Source organism: Oncorhynchus keta, chromosome 22 (assembly GCF_023373465.1).
Source record: "Oncorhynchus keta strain PuntledgeMale-10-30-2019 chromosome 22, Oket_V2, whole genome shotgun sequence".
NCBI classification, from domain to species: Eukaryota; Metazoa; Chordata; class Actinopteri; order Salmoniformes; family Salmonidae; genus Oncorhynchus; species Oncorhynchus keta.
This window is the reverse complement of record NC_068442.1, coordinates 68,239-87,326: the sequence shown is the minus strand read 5'-3', so window position 1 is coordinate 87,326 and position 19,088 is coordinate 68,239. Positions and strand designations below refer to the sequence as shown.

Here is a 19,088-nt window from a genome sequence, read left to right as displayed (position 1 = left end):
CACTAAGCTAGCAAGGTAACAAACTGGCTAATGATGTTTGTTGTGGGTAACTAAATGTGAGTATTCCATGCAGGAGCAGAGCAGTTCTCTGAAAGAGAAGAGAAGCTTCTGAACCAGCATTTTATTTATTTGTCTGAAGGGTGATCAAGGCTGTTATCAACGAGCTTCTATAAGGAACATTTTTGTCTGTAAAGGGTATCTCTCTCAGTTCCGCTCTTTCTTGTCATAGTTCTATAACTCTTTTTCTCTCTCACACTCTCACCCTTCTCCTGCAGTGCCACGCAGTTCCGTTGGATCCAGAAGGAGGGTGTTGGCGAGCGTCATGGCTGGGGGGTGGACCACATGTACATTGGGGAGGCGTGCCCAGGGCTGTGTAGTGGTCATGGTTACTGTACTAGCGGATTTGTCTGTATCTGTGACGAGGGACACCATGGTGGGTCTGACTGAGTACCACACAAACACTAACCGTAGGGGCCAGTACAATGTTCCCTTTAATTGACAGCTAGCATTCATATTGGTTCAACTTGATTCTTTATGCATTCAAATGTTGGGAGTGTTCCTAGTGTCTCTCATCTAAAATGTAGCGCGCCACGGTTGGGGTCAATTCAGTCAATTATGGAAGTAAACTGAAATTCCAAATTCTCATTGCTTTTCAATCAAATATATATGTATATTCTTTAATGGACCCCAACTCTGCAGCACCACAATCTAAACAAACCACCCTTTCTTTCTCTCCTCCATCTCCCAGGTGATGACTGCTCCCTGTCCGGCAGTGACCTACCCAGCTCCATAAAGGATAACTTTGAGTCAGGTAGCATGTCAGAGGAGAGCTGGCAACTCATCCAGGGTGGCGGGGTGGGAAGTGGGTGTGGTCAGCTTTCTCCCCACGCCCACGGTGACTCGCTCTACTTCAACGGCTGTAAGATGAGGCAGGCTGTCACCAAGCCACTCGACCTGACACGAGCCAGGTAGGGTTGGACAATGGATTGTACTGTGCTGTACTAGCCTAGTCTTGCCAACTACTAAAGGGACAGTGAGAGATGCTCATTATACAGTAGAAGATTATACTGTACAGAGTAGCTGTAAAATGAGCAGACCAAGCCTCTGGACCTCACACGAGACAAGTACTGAACAGGGGCGTCATACACCCCAAAAAGAGGGCACAAAGTACGTCAGGATGGCTGGGCGGTGGAGAATTTAGTATTTTTCAAACACCTGAATCAGCTTTTTCCTGCAATCTAGAGCCAAAATCATTATGCTTAATTCTATGTCAAAAATATGTCTATTTTTCTGCATATCTAGGCACACCTCTTGAACTGGCTGTATCCAGCTGACAGTTTTTTCTATTTTTAGTTATTGCTTGCTTTTCTAAAGTCTACCAACCTTGCCAGCAGGCACGCCATTTAACCTCTCGAGGGGGTGTGGGACGCAAGGTGTGTCCCACCTGGCCAACATGCAGTGAAATTGCAGAGCGCCAAATTCAAAAACAGTAATACTCATTATAAAAATTCATAAAACATACACTGTTATACATCGGTTTAAAGATGAACTTCTTGTTAATCCAACCACAGTGTCAGATTTCAAAAAGGCTTTACGGCGAAAGCATACCATGCAATTATCTGAGAACAGCGCCCAGCAGTCAAATCATTACAAACAGTTACCAGCCAAGTAGAGGAGATACATAAGTCAGAAATAGTGATAAAAGTAATCTCTTACTTTCCCATTTACTCTATAAATGTTTGTTTTGTTCAATAAAGTCCCTCTTTATATCCAAAAACCTCAGTTTTGTTCAGGCTCAAATGCAGTCACTACAGACAGACGAAAAATCCGACAAATATCAGTAAAGTGTGTAGAAACATGTCAAATGATGTTTATAATCAATCCTCAGATTGTTTTTAGTCATAATAATCAATAACATTTTAACCGGACAATAGCTCCATCAATATAAAAGGAAAACAAGAAAGACACTGCAGTGTCCACTCATTCAAAGTGGTCCAACTCCTTCATTTTTCAAAATACAAGCCTGAAACATTTTCTAAAGACTGTTGACATCTAGTGGAAGCCATAGGAAGTGCAATTTGAGTCCTAAGTCAATGGGTACTGTAATGGCATTCAATAGAAAACTACAAACATAAACAAAATCCACTTCCTGGATGGATTTTTCACAGCTTTCCTCCTGCCATATCAGTTCTGTTATACTCATACATTATTTGTACAATTTTGGAAACTTTATCTGCCAATTATATGCATATCCTAGCTTCTGGGCCTGGTTGGCAGGCAGTTTACTTTGGGCACGTTTTTCATCCGGAGGTGAAAATGGTGCCCCCTACCCTAGTGAGGCTAAGATAGTTAGACAAGCTAGCTACTCTTGATTGATAGCCTGAAATGTCTTCTTGGTAGATGGCTATGAGGTTGGGAGATTGGGAACTTATCTGGACTAGCTAACGCCAACTTAATAAAATTGCTGTGGCTAGTAGTATTACAGATTTTTTGTAAACATACAACACAAATCTGTGGTGGCACGTGCCCCCTATGGCATGAAGCCTATTCTAGCTCATTCTAGCCTAGCCCAGCCTAACTAATCCTAGCCAAGGCTAATGAGAGGTCAATATACAGCAGGACTAAGATGGAAAACTTGGAGCCTAAATTTGCCTTGGTATTTTTGTCCTACCAATCTTACAAATTTTTCTCTCTCGCTCTCCCCTCCTCCACCCACAGTAAGATCATGTTCGTCCTGCAGATAGGTAGTGTGTCCCAGACAGACAGTTGTAACACAGCCCTGGACCAGCCTGACACAGTGGACAGAGCTGTGCTGCTACAGTACACTGTCAATAATGGAGTTAGCTGGCACGTGATCGCCCAGCACCAGCCCAAAGACTTCATCAAGGCCCAGAGAGTGTCCTACAACATCCCACTGTGAGTGAACCTATACATACAGAGATGTTTTTCCTTTCAATAAAAGTTTATTTCATTTAGATGTAAATTGTCTAAACACACATTAATACTGACACACAGCTCTTTCTCAGTTCATCTGTGATTCCTTACGTCCTTGTCCCAATATATCCAATGTTAATGTTCTAGACACGTTTCATTGGAACGTTTCACAAACATTAATGTGTCTAGTTTTCTGAGGGTTAGGACAAAATTCTATCCACGTCCCATCAAACGTACAATTTATTAATGTTCTAGACACGTTTCAGTGTATCAGTTGTCAGGAAGTCACCTGATGGTCCCAAAGAAATGTTCTCATTGCACGTCATGCCTTGTTACTGTTGGCTCTGATTAATGAACCACTGATCCATTCACAGCTCTTTCTCTGTTGACAAAGTTAGGAACACACAGTAATTATACATTAATTACTATTCATCATGTCCTCACTTGTGATTTGAACCCACAACCTCTTGGTTCACTGCATTCCAATATTTCTACTATGCCACCATGTCTGTCAGTTATCAGTTCATCTGACTACTCTCTCATCATTGATTTGTTTTACTCATTTCAGCAAGGACTTTCTGTATAGTGCTCTAATGTTGCTGAGGCATTTTACCCTGTTCTAATGTTACTCCTGAATCTCTATGATTCATAAAATAGTTTTTCTTCTGTGTACTTTTAACAAAGCACATTTTTTGTCCATTTAAAATAACATCTCATTGATCAGGAATAAAGTGTAGACATTGTTAATGTTGTAAATGACTTTTGTAGCTGGAAACAGACGATTATTTATTCATAGACGTATTATAGACCCATTGACCCATTATCAGCATATTATAGACCCATAGACCCATTATCAGCAACCATCACTCCTGTGTTCCAATGGCACGTTGTGTTAGCTAATCCAAGTTAATAATTTTAAAAGGCTAATTGATCATTAGAAGACCCTTTTGCAATTATGTTAGCACAGCTGAAAACTGTTGTTCTGATTAAAGAAGCAATACAACTGTCCGTCTAGACTAGTGGAGTATCTGGAGCATCAGCATTTGTGGGTTCGATTACAGGCTCAAAATGGCCAGAAACAAAGACCTTTCTTCTGAAACACGTCAGTCTATACTTGTTCTGAGAAATTAAGGCTATTCCATGCGAGAAATTGCCAAGAAACTGAAGATTTTGTACACCGCTGTGTACTACTCCCTTTACAGAACGGCACATTATAGGCTAAAAATTGCCAGAAACAACCAACTTTATTCTGAAACTCGTCAGTCTATTCTTGTTCTGAGAAATGAAGGCTAATCCATCCGAGAAATTGCCAAGAAACTGAAGATCTCGAACAACACTGTGTACTACTTCCATCACAGAACAGTACAAACTGTCTCTAACCAGAATAGAAAGAGGAGTGGGAGACCCTGGTGCACAACTAAGCAAGAAGACAAGTACATTAGAGTGTCTAGTTTGAGAAACAGACGCCTCACAAATCTTCAACTGGCAGCTTCATTAAATAGTATCCGCAAAACACCCGTCTCAACGTCAACAGTGAAGAGGCAAGTCCGGGATGCTGACCTTCTAGGCAGATTTCTTCTGTCCAGTGTCTGTGTTCTTTTGCCCATCTTAATATTTTCTTATTATTGGCCAGTCTGAGATATGGCTTTTTCTTTGCAACTCTGCCTCGAAGGCCAGCACCCCATAGTCGCCTCTTCACTGTTGACATTGAGACTGATAAACTTGGATTAGCTAACACAATATTTCTCCCATTCTTCTCTGCAGATCCTTCTCTGCAGGTCTCTCGATCCTGACTAGTCACCCAGTCACTGAAGATTGATGAGGAAAACATTTAATTGAATCCATTTTAGAATAAGGCTGTAACGTAACAAAATGTGGAAAAAGGGAAGGAGTCTGAATACTTTCCTAATGCGCTGTATAATGATGAAAAAGGAAAACTGGACACAGGAATGTTCTTGCAAAGTTCCCATAAAACGTGTCTAGAACATTACTATTGAATATTCTGAGAACATGGTAACCACGTTCTGGGTAAGCTCTGTTTGACATTAAGGGAATGTTCTCTTGGAAACAGTTGTTGCACATCACTGGAACATTCCTATGAAAACGTTAGATATTACCCAATAACGCTTAAGCGAACGTTCAGTTGTGGGAACATTTGGGAACATTTGTTTTAAGCTAGGTAGAGAGGACATGAGTGATCAAGGAAATAATAATTGAGAAAGACCCACACCCATTCTTAATATCTGACCTCTAACTTTCACAGAGAGGCGAGAGCTAAAGGGGTGGAGCTGCGGTGGTGGCAGCCGCGTCACGACGGTGTGGGACATGACCAGTGGGCGCTGGACCATGTGGAAGTAGTTCTGTGAGTATCTCCAACCATCCTAGTAACCCCTGGTTCCTCATTCCCCAAACAATCCCCCAGGCTGTTCTCAAAACCGCCCCGTTTTTAGGCTCAATCTGCCAGTCTGTCGTGTTCCAAATGTTTTGTACACTCAAGTGTAATTCATATGAAATGCTAGGAATTGCAATTCAAGCAAGCATTATACAGTGAGGCAAAAAAGTATTTAGTCAGCCATCAATTGTGCAAGTTCTCCCACTTAAAAAGATAAGAGAGGCCTGTAATTTTCATCATAGGTACACTTCAACTATGACAGACAAAATGAGAAAAAAAAATCCAGAAAATCACATTGTAGGATTTTTTATGAATTTATTTGCAAATTATGGTGGAAAATAAGTATTTGGTCAATAACAAAAGTTTATCTCCATACTTTATTATATACCCTTTGTTGGCAATGACAGAGGTCAAACGTTTTCTGTAAGTCTTCACAAGGTTTTCTCACACTGTTGCTGGTATTTTGGCCCATTCCTCCATGCAGATCTCCTCTAGAGCAGTGATGTTGTGGGGCTGTTGCTGGGAAACACAGACTTTCAACTCCCTCCACAGATTTTCTATGGGGTTGAGATCTGGAGACTGGCTAGGTCACTCCAGGACCTTGAAATGCTTCTTACGAAGCCACTCCTTTGTTGCCCGGCTGGTGTGTTTTGTTTTTGCTGATGGTAGGCTTTGTTAATTTGGTCCCAGCTCTCTGCAGGGCATTCACTAGGTCCCCCCGTGTGGTTCTGGGATTTTTGCTCACCGTTCTTGTGATCATTTTGACCCCACGGAGTGAGATCTTGCATGGAGCCCCAGATCGAGGGAGATTATCAGTGGTCTTGTATGTCTTCCAATTCCTAATAATTGCTCCCACAGTTGATTTCTTCAAACCAAGCTGCTTACTTATTGCAGTGTCTAACGCTAAGTCTAGGCGTTAAGGTCAGTGTTAGGTTCAAATGTGAAGGTTAGGGTTAGCGGAAGGGTTAGCTAACATGCTAAGTAGTTGCAAAGTAGCTCAAATGTAGTAAGTAGTTGCTAATTAGCTAAAATTGTCCATGATGAGATTTGAACATGCAACCTTTGGGTTGCAAGACATTCGTGTTATATGGCTACCCATCCACCCTGACCAACCACCCCACGTTAGTTTTTGCCATAAGTAACCTTCTGTCTCACAAAACCATAACAATCGTAACACATTGAGTGTCGAATTTGCTTTTGCTATGTTACGTCTAGTCTATGAGACCAGGCTGCATAAGATGCTATTGAATGTCATTAAGTGGCCAATACATTGCAAATGTTTCACATAAGTGACAGAATGTGTATGTATAGGCTTGATGACCACAATGTTGTTCACTAAGTTGGTCCTGTCAGTGCTGGTGTCGTGAGTTGGAAAACAACAAATACCCAATATAGTACAAATATTCACTGTTTAGGTTTATATGATATCTGTCTTGCGTCATGGCAAAGCACACACATACAGTACACAATACACACAGTCCTTACATGAGCTGTCTCTGGTTTCGTTTGGCCTTGACCTGCACTCCTACTCTCCCACTCCCATGGCTGGTTTTCAACATTCAACAACAGTGTCTGCTGAACAGAATAACTGTACGCAATCCTCACACTTCTCTCTTTTATTTCTGTCTCTCTGTCTCCCACCACCACCCCTCACACTCCTCTCCTCCTTTTCAATTGTTTCTTTCGTCATCCCGTGCCTCTCCTCCCTGGCCTCACAATCACGAACATGTGTGACCATACTCCTCCATTTCCTCCTCCTCTACCTCCTCCCCTTCCAATGCTGCTTCTTCCTCTGCCTGCGCTTATGCTTTTCTGCTACCTCATGTCTTATCATGGCTCCATCTCCTCCTTCCTCTTCCTTCCAATATCCCTTTTTTCCTATTACTCCCTCTCTCGTTCTCTCTGGTGCATAATGGACGGATTGGTCCTCTCTTTCTCTTTCACTCCTCCATTTCCATCTGTTATTGTCTATCTATCGCTCTCTCTTTCTCTCTACATCCTTGGTCTCTTTTGCTTCTCTCTCACTCCCCTATTCCTTCTTTTCTCTCTTGCTCTACCTCTCTCTGCATACTTCCTGCTCCCTCTTTCTTTCTCTACCCACCCCTCTCTCTCCCTCCTCCCTGGCCCCTTTCGCCTCCCCAGGCGGCCGGGGTTCCTGCCCCCCCAGACCTTTCTGCGAGCCTGCAGCACCCCCTCCACCCCCTCCTCCCCTCTCGCGCTCTAACCTCTGCTCTCTCCTGTATTCTGCTCCCTGTGGCATTGCTGTAGAGTCAGGTAAGTCTTCCGCCTCTCCCCTCCTGTGATACCCCCTCACCTTTCAGCTACACCCCTGACCCTCTTTTCTGTCAGCATCTCCTTCACCTTAATCCCCCACCCCACCTCCATAGAGGCACACTCACTATCATAACCCAGGTTCAGGCTCTTTCGAGTCCCATCCATGACACACAGACAGAGCTACAGTTCAGACAATACCGATAAATAATTTGAGGAAGCAGGTCTCTCAAAATGTAAAATATATAGCTTTTCTGAAGACCTCAATTGGTCTGCTTCATGTTTATGTGTATTTGTGTGATATAATGCATCACTATATCAATGTCTGCGCTCTTGCAGCCGTTGTGTTTTAAGTATGGCTTTTGTTTAATGTGGTTACATGTGTGCAGATCCTAGACACGTAGCACACTGTGAGGATGACACTGCCACACACAAGTTACACAGTTCAGGCACTGTAATATGGGTAACACACTTACCTCTTCATTCTAACCTGAACATCTAACATCATTATATTAATTAAACCCAACACACACTAGAATATAGAGCATAATGGCATAACTTCAGATCGTCAGGCACCACTAAAGACCTAAAACTCATCAGCCCCCATCATTATCATCAGAGTAACCTCTTCCATCGAAGTCCTTGCATGGCTTTTTAAATCCACCGTTGCAAAGCTCCCCCCCACCTCCATGGCTGCCGGTCCATGAACCACAACCTTCTCTGAGTTTGGAGCTCCCGCAATACTGTCCCTCGCTTTTGTTAACAAGATAAAAAGAGAACAGAAGCGGCCAGTCAGACATCCCATTTTAGTTAGCAAAGCACCCCAACACACCCTCACCCCATCCCCGTTTCTGCCACCTTCCGACCTTCAACCACACCCCTCCACCACACACCTCCCGACCCCCCAGAGGCCACTGGATGCACTCCAGGCTTTCTGGCACCTCCCGCTGGACAGAAGATGAAATGACAGGCTAAGCAAGAAGTGCGATCTTCAATCACAGCTTCTTTTTATGTCTAATTACCTTTTCTTTCAATGTATCTCCTCCCTCCCTCAATCAGCACCTTTATTACTTTGATTTGTTTTTCCAAGTGATATGATGGCTGTTACTCTACGAACTCTGACCTCAAACACTCTCCTTCCTTAGATCCTTAGAACCGTGGTCAGAGTTAGAAAACCCCAGAATCTCGACCACATCTGTAGCTAATGTCTGTGACCGTGTCTGTATAGCTCTCTAGCTAGTCTTGTGTCCTCTAGTTTTGTGTTGTTCAATGTCGTCTTGTCCTGTTGACCTGTCTGCTTATGATACTGCCATTGAGAACATGTCAATACATACAATATTGTTCATCTATTAGATGATGGTCACATACACATTTCAATATTCAGTAAGTAATGCACATCTTAAAAAAACAGTCCACCTTCCGCTAAATAGAATATCGTTTTTTGAGTGTTAGAGGTTATGTGTGAAACCCAATTGAAAATGCCAGCATGGATCTAGAAGTGTGTGAGCTTGCATATGAGAGTGTATGTGTGTACATGAAAGAGGGTGTCTGCATGAGTGAGTGTGTGGATACTGTTAATACCACTTCCTGGTCACTAATGGTCTCCTTCCTCTCTTCTTCCCACTCTCTCTCTCCTCTCTCACTGTCTTTGACTCCCCACAGCACTCGTAAACAAAACTATATGATGAACTTTGCCAGACAGATCGGCCTACGCCACTACTACAGCCGGAAGAGGCGGGCACTGCTACAACATCGTGCCTAAACCTCTGAGAAGAGGATTCATCCTATGACCTGCCAATCACACATTTGACGTACCAACCAACCACATTCCTTTCTCCATATCACCCTGTTGAGTCCCACCCACCAGCAAATGGATTCCAGTCAGCCTTGGACTACACTCCCTCCCTCTCCAACCTTCCAATCCCCACTCTGCCAGACATGGGCCCATCCCATCAGTGTATGCTGTAGCCAGTCAGAAGCCTTCTCCACCCCCATATGATGGGAAGGAAGGAGACGTGACGGAGCAACAAAGGCAACCATTTTGTTGGCTTTTAATGAACTTTCGGATTTCTAGTTGTTTTCTAATCGTTGCTGTACATGGTTATTATGATATGATGATTCCCTGTTCCAGTTGCGATATGATGATACCCCCTGGCTTTCCCTGTCACCCCATCCTACCCACCTCCTAGTCCTACTACTACCACACTGTGAAGTTATTCCGAGAAATCAGTAATGACCAGGGAGCATAGAGTTGGAGAGAGCACACTGTCACAGAAGTGATAATGGCAAAGATGGGGAGTGAGCCCCCTTTCCAACTCTATGCCATGGAGCTGGGCTAGCTGGATGCTTCCAAGATAAACGGAGCCGCAGGGAGGAAAATTACTCTGCCTCGCGCCAGTACCTGAGGAGGAGGATGAGGATGATGGAGATGAGGATCATAACAGTGATAAGGATGCTAAAAAAAGTACTGTGTTCTTGCTGTTCTGTTCAGTGTGTCTGTGTTCTTTTCGTGATGGTTTGACTGTTGTGTTCCATTCATTTGAATTTTACTAATTCGTATCGTGCTATTTTTGATTGGATTAGTTTTTTTCTCATTTCCGTCTCCTCAGAGGCAGACGGAAGGAAGGAAGGAACAAATCGCAAAAGGGGGGAATAAAAGACAGAAAATAGAATATAAAAAATAAAATAAATTTAAGACTGAACAATTATTTATTTTATTATTTTTATATATGTTGGTTCCCGAAAATACAGATATTTATGGTAGGCGGTTCTCCACGTAACCTATTTAAAGATGCACTGTGCGTGAAATCTGTATGTTATTTTCTTGTATTAAGTTATCCAGCCTCCCTCTAGGCCATTGGGCTGCACCCCCCCGCCCCCATTCTCTTGTGCTGTTACCCGCATCCCTCTCATTCTCTCTGCTAAATTCCGCTCCCTGGAGATGAGGCTACATCAGTGTTGTTTCTTGAAGTCTAATGTGTAATGTGGACCCTCTCCCAGCCCTATCTCTCAGTGTAACTCCAGTATAGCAGTCTCCTGTACATACAGTATATGTATATCCACTATGGGGAGACCCAGCAGCCTTATAAAAGGGAAATAAAGAACTGTCCAAACCTCAGATAGCTGCTTGGTACAGTTTGTGAGTGTGTTAATAGATTATAAAACAACTTTTTACCCACATAACGTCAAAAGGAGACACCACTACGGGTATCGAAATAACTGCAACACTGTGTCCGGCTCTAAAGTAATGATGGTTTCCACTAGTTACCACTGCCACAAAGTTGGCTATACAAATTGGCTATATCATAAAAAGTCAACAGCAACTATAATCACAGCAGGTGTAGCTCATGGTGTAGATCAGGGTTCCCAAATGTTTATTGTTGGACATAAGAAATGAGTTCTCAGATCCTCAAAAGGTTCAACAGCTGCACCATCGAGAGCATCCTGACTGTTTGCATCACTGCCTGGTATGGCAACTGCTCGGCCTCCGCCCACAAGGCACGACAGAGGGTAGTGCGTACGGCCCAGTACATCACGAGGGCAAAGCTTCCTGCCATCCAGGACCTCTATACCAGGCGGCATCAGAGGAAGGCCCTAAAAATTGTCAAAGACCCCAGCCACCCTAGTCATAGGGCTTGTCTCTGCTAACGCACGGCAAGCAGTATCGGAGCGCCAAGTCTAGGTCCAAGAGACATCTAAACAGCTTCTACCCCCAAGCCATAAGACTCCTAAACATCAAATCAAATGGCTACCCAGACTATTTGCATCGCCCTCCCTCTTTTACACCGCTGCTACTCTCTGTTGTTATCATCTATGCATAGTCACTTTAATAACTCTACCTACGCACATTGACTTTGTACCGGTACCCCCCTGTATATAGTCTCGGTATTGTTATTTTACTGCTGCTCTTTAATGTCATGTTACTTTTATGTTCTTATTCTTATTTGTACTGCATTGTTGTTTAGGGGCTCGTAAGTATGCAATTAACTCTTTTTTATTTATTTATTTCACCTTTATTTAACCAGGTAGGCAAGTTGAGAACAAGTTCTCATTTACGATTACGACCTGGCCAAGATAAAGCAAAGCAGTTCGACACATACAACAACACAGAGTTACACATGGAGTAAAACAAACATACAGTCAATAAAAGTAGAAAACAAAGTCTAAATACAATGTGAGCAGATGAGGTGAGAAGGGAGGTAAAGGCAAAAAAGGCCATGGTGGCGAAGTAAATACAATATAGCAGTGGTGGGCCGTCAGGGCCTTCTCTGCTGGCCTAAACATCATCAGAATATAATAAAAATATATATATATTTTCCCACAAATATGTATTAAATTATTCCCCAGAGTAAGAGTTATACTCTTCATTTCATAGCTTCCCTCTTGGTTGTACTGCTTCCAGCCCCAGGTTGAGATTTGGAGGGCTGGTCTTTATGTTAGATCTTTTATCCAATCATATTCAGCCATCATGTGTTGCCAGGGGTCTAAAATCTGCCCCCAGGCCTTCAGAATCAACAGTGCGGGCGCTTGGAGCTTAAAGTGAATGGAAATGAAAATTTAGTGTCAACCAATCAGCTTTAGAGTTGGCTATTGTATGCCTGCTGGCTGGCTTCAGTGTTACACAGGAGCCAGCTAGAAGGCGTAGTGCGTGCACATCTTTTGATTGGATTACCAATATTGAGAGGCAGGTCCTATTATGGGCAGGTCTATGCAGAACCTCAGAACTAGGAAACTGAATTTGATAAACAAATTAATTTGCGTACTACTAAGCTGTTTTTTCAACCCACAATGGCGGAAGGAGGAGAAGATATCGATTTGGTCGAGGATATAATTATAACGCCATTCTCAAGACAAACTTTTCAAGAAAAGTTAGACATTGTCAGGAGAGGTCGCCCGACGCTACAGAGCCTGTCACAGGCGGGAAAGGGGTCCGTTCGCCACTTTCAAAGTTCCAACTCCGAGCGCTGGGTATCCCGATTATTTGCAAGTGATCGATTTGGTGTTTGGAGCCACACTGGCTTTGAAAACTTGAGTTGTCTAACCAAGGCAGCAACGAGATACCAAAGTATGGTGCTTTTGAAAACTTTTGGGGACACCTGAGTGGATCTACAGCTCAACAAACAAGCGCACAGGCCAACGGGAGCTGCACAATGAAAAGGTATTGTACTCTTCTCCTACAATTCTCTGAATAAAAATGTCAATTTCAAGGTGACGCAATGCCTGGTTATACTGCGTTTCTGTCTAAATGTATAGTGTCTAGAGCCATGGCATCATAATGATGGTAATAAGAGGTGGATTAATTCGGGTGGGACTGTGTAGGATCTCAATGAAGGCCCAGGCCCACGGCACGTCACTGCAATATAGCAAGTAAAACACTGGAATGGTAGATTTGCAGTGGAAGAATGTGCAAAGTAGAGATAGAAATAATGGGGTGCAAAGGAGCTAAATAAATAAATACAGTAGGGGAAGGTAGTTGTTTGGGCTAAATTATAGATGGGCTATGTACAGGCGCAGTAATCTGTGAGCTGCTCTGACAGCTGGTGCTTAAATCCTGTGAGGGAGATAAGTGTTTCCGGTTTCAGAGATTTTTGTAGTTTGTTCCAGTCAACTGGAAGGAGAGGCAGCCAAAGGAAGAATTGGTTCTGGGGGTGACCAGAGAGATATACAGTGAGGCAAAAAAGTATTTAGTCAGCCACCAATTGTGCAAGTTCTCCCTCTTAAAAAGATGAGAGGGGCCTGTAATTTTCATCATAGGTACACTTCAACTATGACAGACAAAATGAGAAGAAACAAATCCAGAAAATCACATTTTAAATTAATTTATCTGCAAATTATGGTGGAAAATCCTAACAATCCATAATTCTGCACGCTCAATGTTTCAGTTTTTGATTTATTAAATTTTTTTGAAATATCCAATAAATGTCGTTCCACTTCATTATTGTGTCCCACTTGTTGTTGATTCTTCACAAAAAAATACAGTTTTATATCTTTATGTTTGAAGCCTGAAATGTGGCAAAAGGTCGCAAAGTTCAAGGGGGCCGAATACTTTCGCAAGGCACTGTAGCCTACTAAATACATTTATTTTTGCAGCCTATCTTAGATATTGGGAATTGTTTATTTAATGTTTAATTCAACAATTGTATTATGTAAATATAATGGAATGTGGCCTGTTAAACTCTTCCAAAGTTCACCAGGCAGAATGTGCAGACTGAAGGTGATCGTGATGAATTTAGGAGGAGTGTTTACACTTTCTCCAGGAGTGGCATTTGATATAAATGTTTGGATGCTTCCTCCAGCCCATGAACTTGGACTTGGTTATGCAGCTCTAAAGAATATAAGCAAAGGGATTTGTCAGAGACATGGCAGGAGAGTGACAGGCAAATAAAAGGAGAGAGTGGCCCATTATTGTCAGGTGACTTGATATGTATAAACAATATTTATTTCCTTGCTCCAGCAAAAGTATTCAAAGTTAATTAAACAGAGTGATAGGAAAACATACATACAATTAGACTGTCATATAGGCCTACAGTGTCATAGGGCTGTAGACTGTCATTACTGAGAAATTATCGTTACATAAAGTGCATGCTGTGGTCCTTCTGTGGCTCAGTTGGTAGAGCATGGCGCTTGTAACGCCAGGGTAGTGGGTTCGATTCCCGGGACCACCCATACGTAGAATGTATGCACACATGACTGTAAGTCGCTTTGGATAAAAGCGTCAGCTAAATGGCATATATTATTATATTATTATTATTATAAATACATGCTAATATTTACATAGGGTATCATGCTGATATTTAGTCCTGCAGTTATAACTAATGTTGATAGACATAATAAGTACTTTTCCCCCACACTTTAGTTGCAGAGATTCAGAGAGGGCTACAGCCTGGGGAGTGCTACAAAGATAATTAGAAGAGCATAGAACCAGACATAGCAGTGTTGCTGAAGGAGGATGAGGATGCCATCATAGACATTAATGTATCCTTCGATGGCACTTGGCACAAGAGAGGATTCACTTCCAACTACAGGATAGATGTGTGCATTGGTGCTGGTGCAAGCGAGCCATAGAAAATGGTGAAGATCCACCCTGTCAATAAAACCTTGGAGGCCATACATTTTTAATAGAGGTTGCACAGAAAATGGCACATGTATATTATAGGATATCAGATGATAACCTCCTCAAAATAATGTAGCACGGAGGAACCCAGAATTCATATGAATGTCTGAAATCTGTTCGCGATGCCCGAAAACTGTCTTGGTGGGCAAAAGCCTCATTGACGGAGCAGCCTGTATGGCAGACGCCACGTTTAATGGAGCTGCTATATCAAATGCGATGAACAAATTGTGGCTTGACAGCACTTTGGTGACACTGGAAGCAATCAGAGAGGAGTTGTTAGAACTGATGCCAAGTGTAAGCGCAGGTCCCATGACACAGTCGAGAAAGTCAAAGAGGGCCTTACATATTTTTTTTTAATGTTTTTTTTTCACAAATTTTTTTTTTTTTTCCAAAAAAAACGTAAAAAAAAAATTATTTGCGATTTTTTTTTGAAAAAGTTTTTTTTTTCCAAAAAAAAATGTTAAAAATTTTTTTTTTTAGCGTTTTTTTGAAAAGTTTTTTTTTTTTTTAAGTTTTTTTAGTAAAAAAAATTATTTTCGGGTCCTTTCCAGAATGGCGCAAATTCGGCATGTCCGGGGTCACAGTTTTTAAGTCCCGAAAAAAAAAAAAAAACTTTTTTGTGAAAATGGTTAAAAATTATTTTCGGGTCCTTTCCAGAATGGCGCAAATTCGGCATGTCCGGGGTCACAGTTTTTAAGTCCCGAAAAAAAAAAACTTTTTTGAAAATGGTTAAAAATTATTTTCGGGGTCCTTTCCAGAATGGCGCAAATTCGGCATGTCCAGGGTCACCGTTTTTAAGTCCCGAAAAAAAAAAAAAAAAAACTTTTTTGTGAAAATGGTTAAAAATTATTTTCGGGTCCTTTCCAGAATGGCGCAAATTCGGCATGTCCGGGGTCACCGTTTTTAAGTCCCGAAAAAAAAAAAAAAAAAAAAAAACTTTTTTTGTGAAAATGGTTAAAAATTATTTTCGGGGTCCTTTCCAGAATGGCGCAAATTCGGCATGTCCGGGGTCACAGTTTTTAAGTCCCGAAAAAAAAAAAAAAAAAAAACTTTTTTGTGAAAATGGTTAAAAATTATTTTCGGGGTCCTTTCCAGAATGGCGCAAATTCGGCATGTCCGGGTCACCGTTTTTAAGTCCCGAAAAAAAAAAAAAAAAATCACTTTTTTGTGAAAATGGTTAAAAATTATTTTCGGGGTCCTTTCCAGAATGGCGCAAATTCGGCATGTCCGGGGTCACAGTTTTTAAGTCCCGAAAAAAAAAAAAAAAACTTTTTTGAAAATGGTTAAAAATTATTTTCGGGGTCCTTTCCAGAATGGCGCAAATTCGGCATGTCCGGGGTCACAGTTTTTAAGTCCCGAAAAAAAAAAAAAAAAACTTTTTTGAAAATGGTTAAAAATTATTTTCGGGGTCCTTTCCAGAATGGCGCAAATTCGGCATGTCCGGGGTCACAGTTTTTAAGTCCCGAAAAAAAAAAAAAAAAAAAAAACTTTTTTGTGAAAATGGTTAAAAATTATTTTCGGGGTCCTTTCCAGAATGGCGCAAATTGGCATGTCCGGGGTCACAGTTTTTAAGTCCCGAAAAAAAAAAAAAAAAAAACTTTTTTGAAAATGGTTAAAAATTATTTTCGGGGTCCTTTCCAGAATGGCGCAAATTGGCATGTCCGGGTCACCGTTTTTAAGTCCCGAAAAAAAAAAAAAAAAAAACTTTTTTGAAAATGGTTAAAAATTATTTTCGGGGTCCTTTCCAGAATGGCGCAAATTCGGCATGTCCGGGGTCACCGTTTTTAAGTCCCGAAAAAAAAAAAAAAAAAAACTTTTGTGAAAATGGTTAAAAATTATTTTCGGGGTCCTTTCCAGAATGGCGCAAATTCGGCATGTCCGGGGTCACCGTTTTTAAGTCCCGAAAAAAAAAAAAAAAAAAAATCTTTTTTGTGAAAATGGTTAAAAATTATTTTCGGGGTCCTTTCCAGAATGGCGCAAATTCGGCATGTCCGGGGTCACAGTTTTTAAGTCCCGAAAAAAAAAAAAAAAAAAAATTATTTTCGGGTCCTTTCCAGAATGGCGCAAATTTTTTTGAAAATGGTTAAAAATTATTTTCGGGGTCCTTTCCAGAATGGCGCAAATTCGGCATGTCCGGGGTCACAGTTTTTAAGTCCCGAAAAAAAAAAAAAAAAAAAAACTTTTTTGAAAATGGTTAAAAATTATTTTCGGGGTCCTTTCCAGAATGGCGCAAATTCGGCATGTCCGGGTCACAGTTTTTAAGTCCCGAAAAAAAAAAAAATCACTTTTTTGTGAAAATGGTTAAAAATTATTTTCGGGGTCCTTTCCAGAATGGCGCAAATTCGGCATGTCCGGGGTCACAGTTTTTAAGTCCCGAAAAAAAAAAAAAAAAAAAAATTTTTTGTGAAAATGGTTAAAAATTATTTTTTTGGGTCCTTTCCAGAATGGCGCAAATTCGGCATGTCCGGGGTCACAGTTTTTAAGTCCCGAAAAAAAAAAAAAAAAAAAAAAAAATTTTGAAAATGGTTAAAAATTATTTTCGGGGTCCTTTCCAGAATGGCGCAAATTCGGCATGTCCGGGGTCACCGTTTTTAAGTCCCGAAAAAAAAAAAAAAAAACTTTTTTTGAAAATGGTTAAAAATTATTTTCGGGGTCCTTTCCAGAATGGCGCAAATTCGGCATGTCCGGGGTCACAGTTTTTAAGTCCCGAAAAAAAAAAAAAAAAAAAAAAAAACTTTTTTGTGAAAATGGTTAAAAATTATTTTCGGGGTCCTTTCCAGAATGGCGCAAATTCGGCATGTCCGGGGTCACAGTTTTTAAGTCCCGAAAAAAAAAAAAAAAAAAATCTTTTTTGAAAATGGTTAAAAATTATTTTCGGGGTCCTTTCCAGAATGGCGCAAATTCGGCATGTCCGGGTCACAGTTTTTAAGTCCCGAAAAAAAAAAAAAAAAAATCACTTTTTTGTGAAAATGGTTAAAAATTATTTTCGGGGTCCTTTCCAGAATGGCGCAAATTCGGCATGTCCGGGTCACAGTTTTTAAGTCCCGAAAAAAAAAAAAAAAAACTTTTTTTTGAAAATGGTTAAAAATTATTTTTTCGGGGTCCTTTCCAGAATGGCGCAAATTCGGCATGTCCGGGGTCACAGTTTTTAAGTCCCGAAAAAAAAAAAAAAAAAAATGGTTAAAAATTATTTTCGGGGTCCTTTCCACTTTTTTTTTAAGTGAAAATGAAAATGGTTAAAAATTATTTTCGGGGTCCTTTCCAGAATGGCGCAAATTCGGCATGTCCGGGGTCACAGTTTTTAAGTCCCGAAAAAAAAAAAAAAACTTTTTTTGAAAATGGTTAAAAATTATTTTCGGGGTCCTTTCCAGAATGGCGCAAATTCGGCATGTCCGGGGTCACAGTTTTTAAGTCCCGAAAAAAAAAAAAAAAAAAAACTTTTTTGAAAATGGTTAAAAATTATTTTCGGGGTCCTTTCCAGAATGGCGCAAATTCGGCATGTCCGGGGTCACAGTTTTTAAGTCCCGAAAAAAAAAAAAAAAAAAAAAATGGTTAAAAATTATTTTCTTTTTTGTGAAAATGGTTAAAAATTATTTTCGGGGTCCTTTCCAGAATGGCGCAAATTCGGCATGTCCGGGGTCACAGTTTTTAAGTCCCGAAAAAAAAAAAAAAAAAAAAAACTTTTTTTTGAAAATGGTTAAAAATTATTTTCGGGGTCCTTTCCAGAATGGCGCAAATTGGCATGTCCGGGGTCACAGTTTTTAAGTCCCGAAAAAAAAAAAAAAAAAAAAAAACTTTTTTGTGAAAATGGTTAAAAATTATTTTCGGGGTCCTTTCCAGAATGGCGCAAATTCGGCATGTCCGGGGTCACGTTTTTAAGTCCCGAAAAAAAAAAAAAAAAAAAAAAAACTTTTTTGAAAATGGTTAAAAATTATTTTCGGGGTCCTTTCCAGAATGGCGCAAATTCGGCATGTCCGGGGTCACAGTTTTTAAGTCCCGAAAAAAAAAAAAAAAAAAATTTTTGAAAAATGGTTAAAAATTATTTTCGGGGTCCTTTCCAGAATGGCGCAAATTCGGCATGTCCGGGGTCACAGTTTTTAAGTCCCGAAAAAAAAAAAAAAAAAAAAAACTTTTTTGAAAATGGTTAAAAATTATTTTCGGGGTCCTTTCCAGAATGGCGCAAATTCGGCATGTCCGGGGTCACCGTTTTTAAGTCCCGAAAAAAAAAAAAAAAAACTTTTTGAAAATGGTTAAAAATTATTTTGCGGGGTCCTTTCCAGAATGGCGCAAATTCGGCATGTCCGGGGTCACAGTTTTTAAGTCCCGAAAAAAAAAAAAAAAAAAACTTTTTTTTGAAAATGGTTAAAAATTATTTTT

At 40.7% G+C, this 19,088-nt stretch overlaps 1 protein-coding gene across 5 annotated transcripts in view; it reads left to right on the top strand.

Annotated features, from left to right (window-relative positions):
* Positions 1-10,715, top strand: part of LOC118376237 (reelin) — a 315,561-nt gene extending 304,846 nt beyond the window's left edge. For all 5 annotated transcript variants that reach the window (XM_052474627.1, XM_052474628.1, XM_052474630.1 and 2 more), the window contains 5 exons: positions 276-433; positions 749-968; positions 2,719-2,916; positions 5,198-5,296; positions 9,260-10,715. In XM_052474627.1, the coding sequence (XP_052330587.1) occupies positions 276-433; positions 749-968; positions 2,719-2,916; positions 5,198-5,296; positions 9,260-9,359 (775 nt within the window). In that variant the 3' untranslated portion in view covers positions 9,360-10,715. The remainder of the gene's footprint in view (positions 1-275; positions 434-748; positions 969-2,718; positions 2,917-5,197; positions 5,297-9,259) is intronic.
* The last annotated feature ends 8,373 nt before the right edge of the window (positions 10,716-19,088 follow it).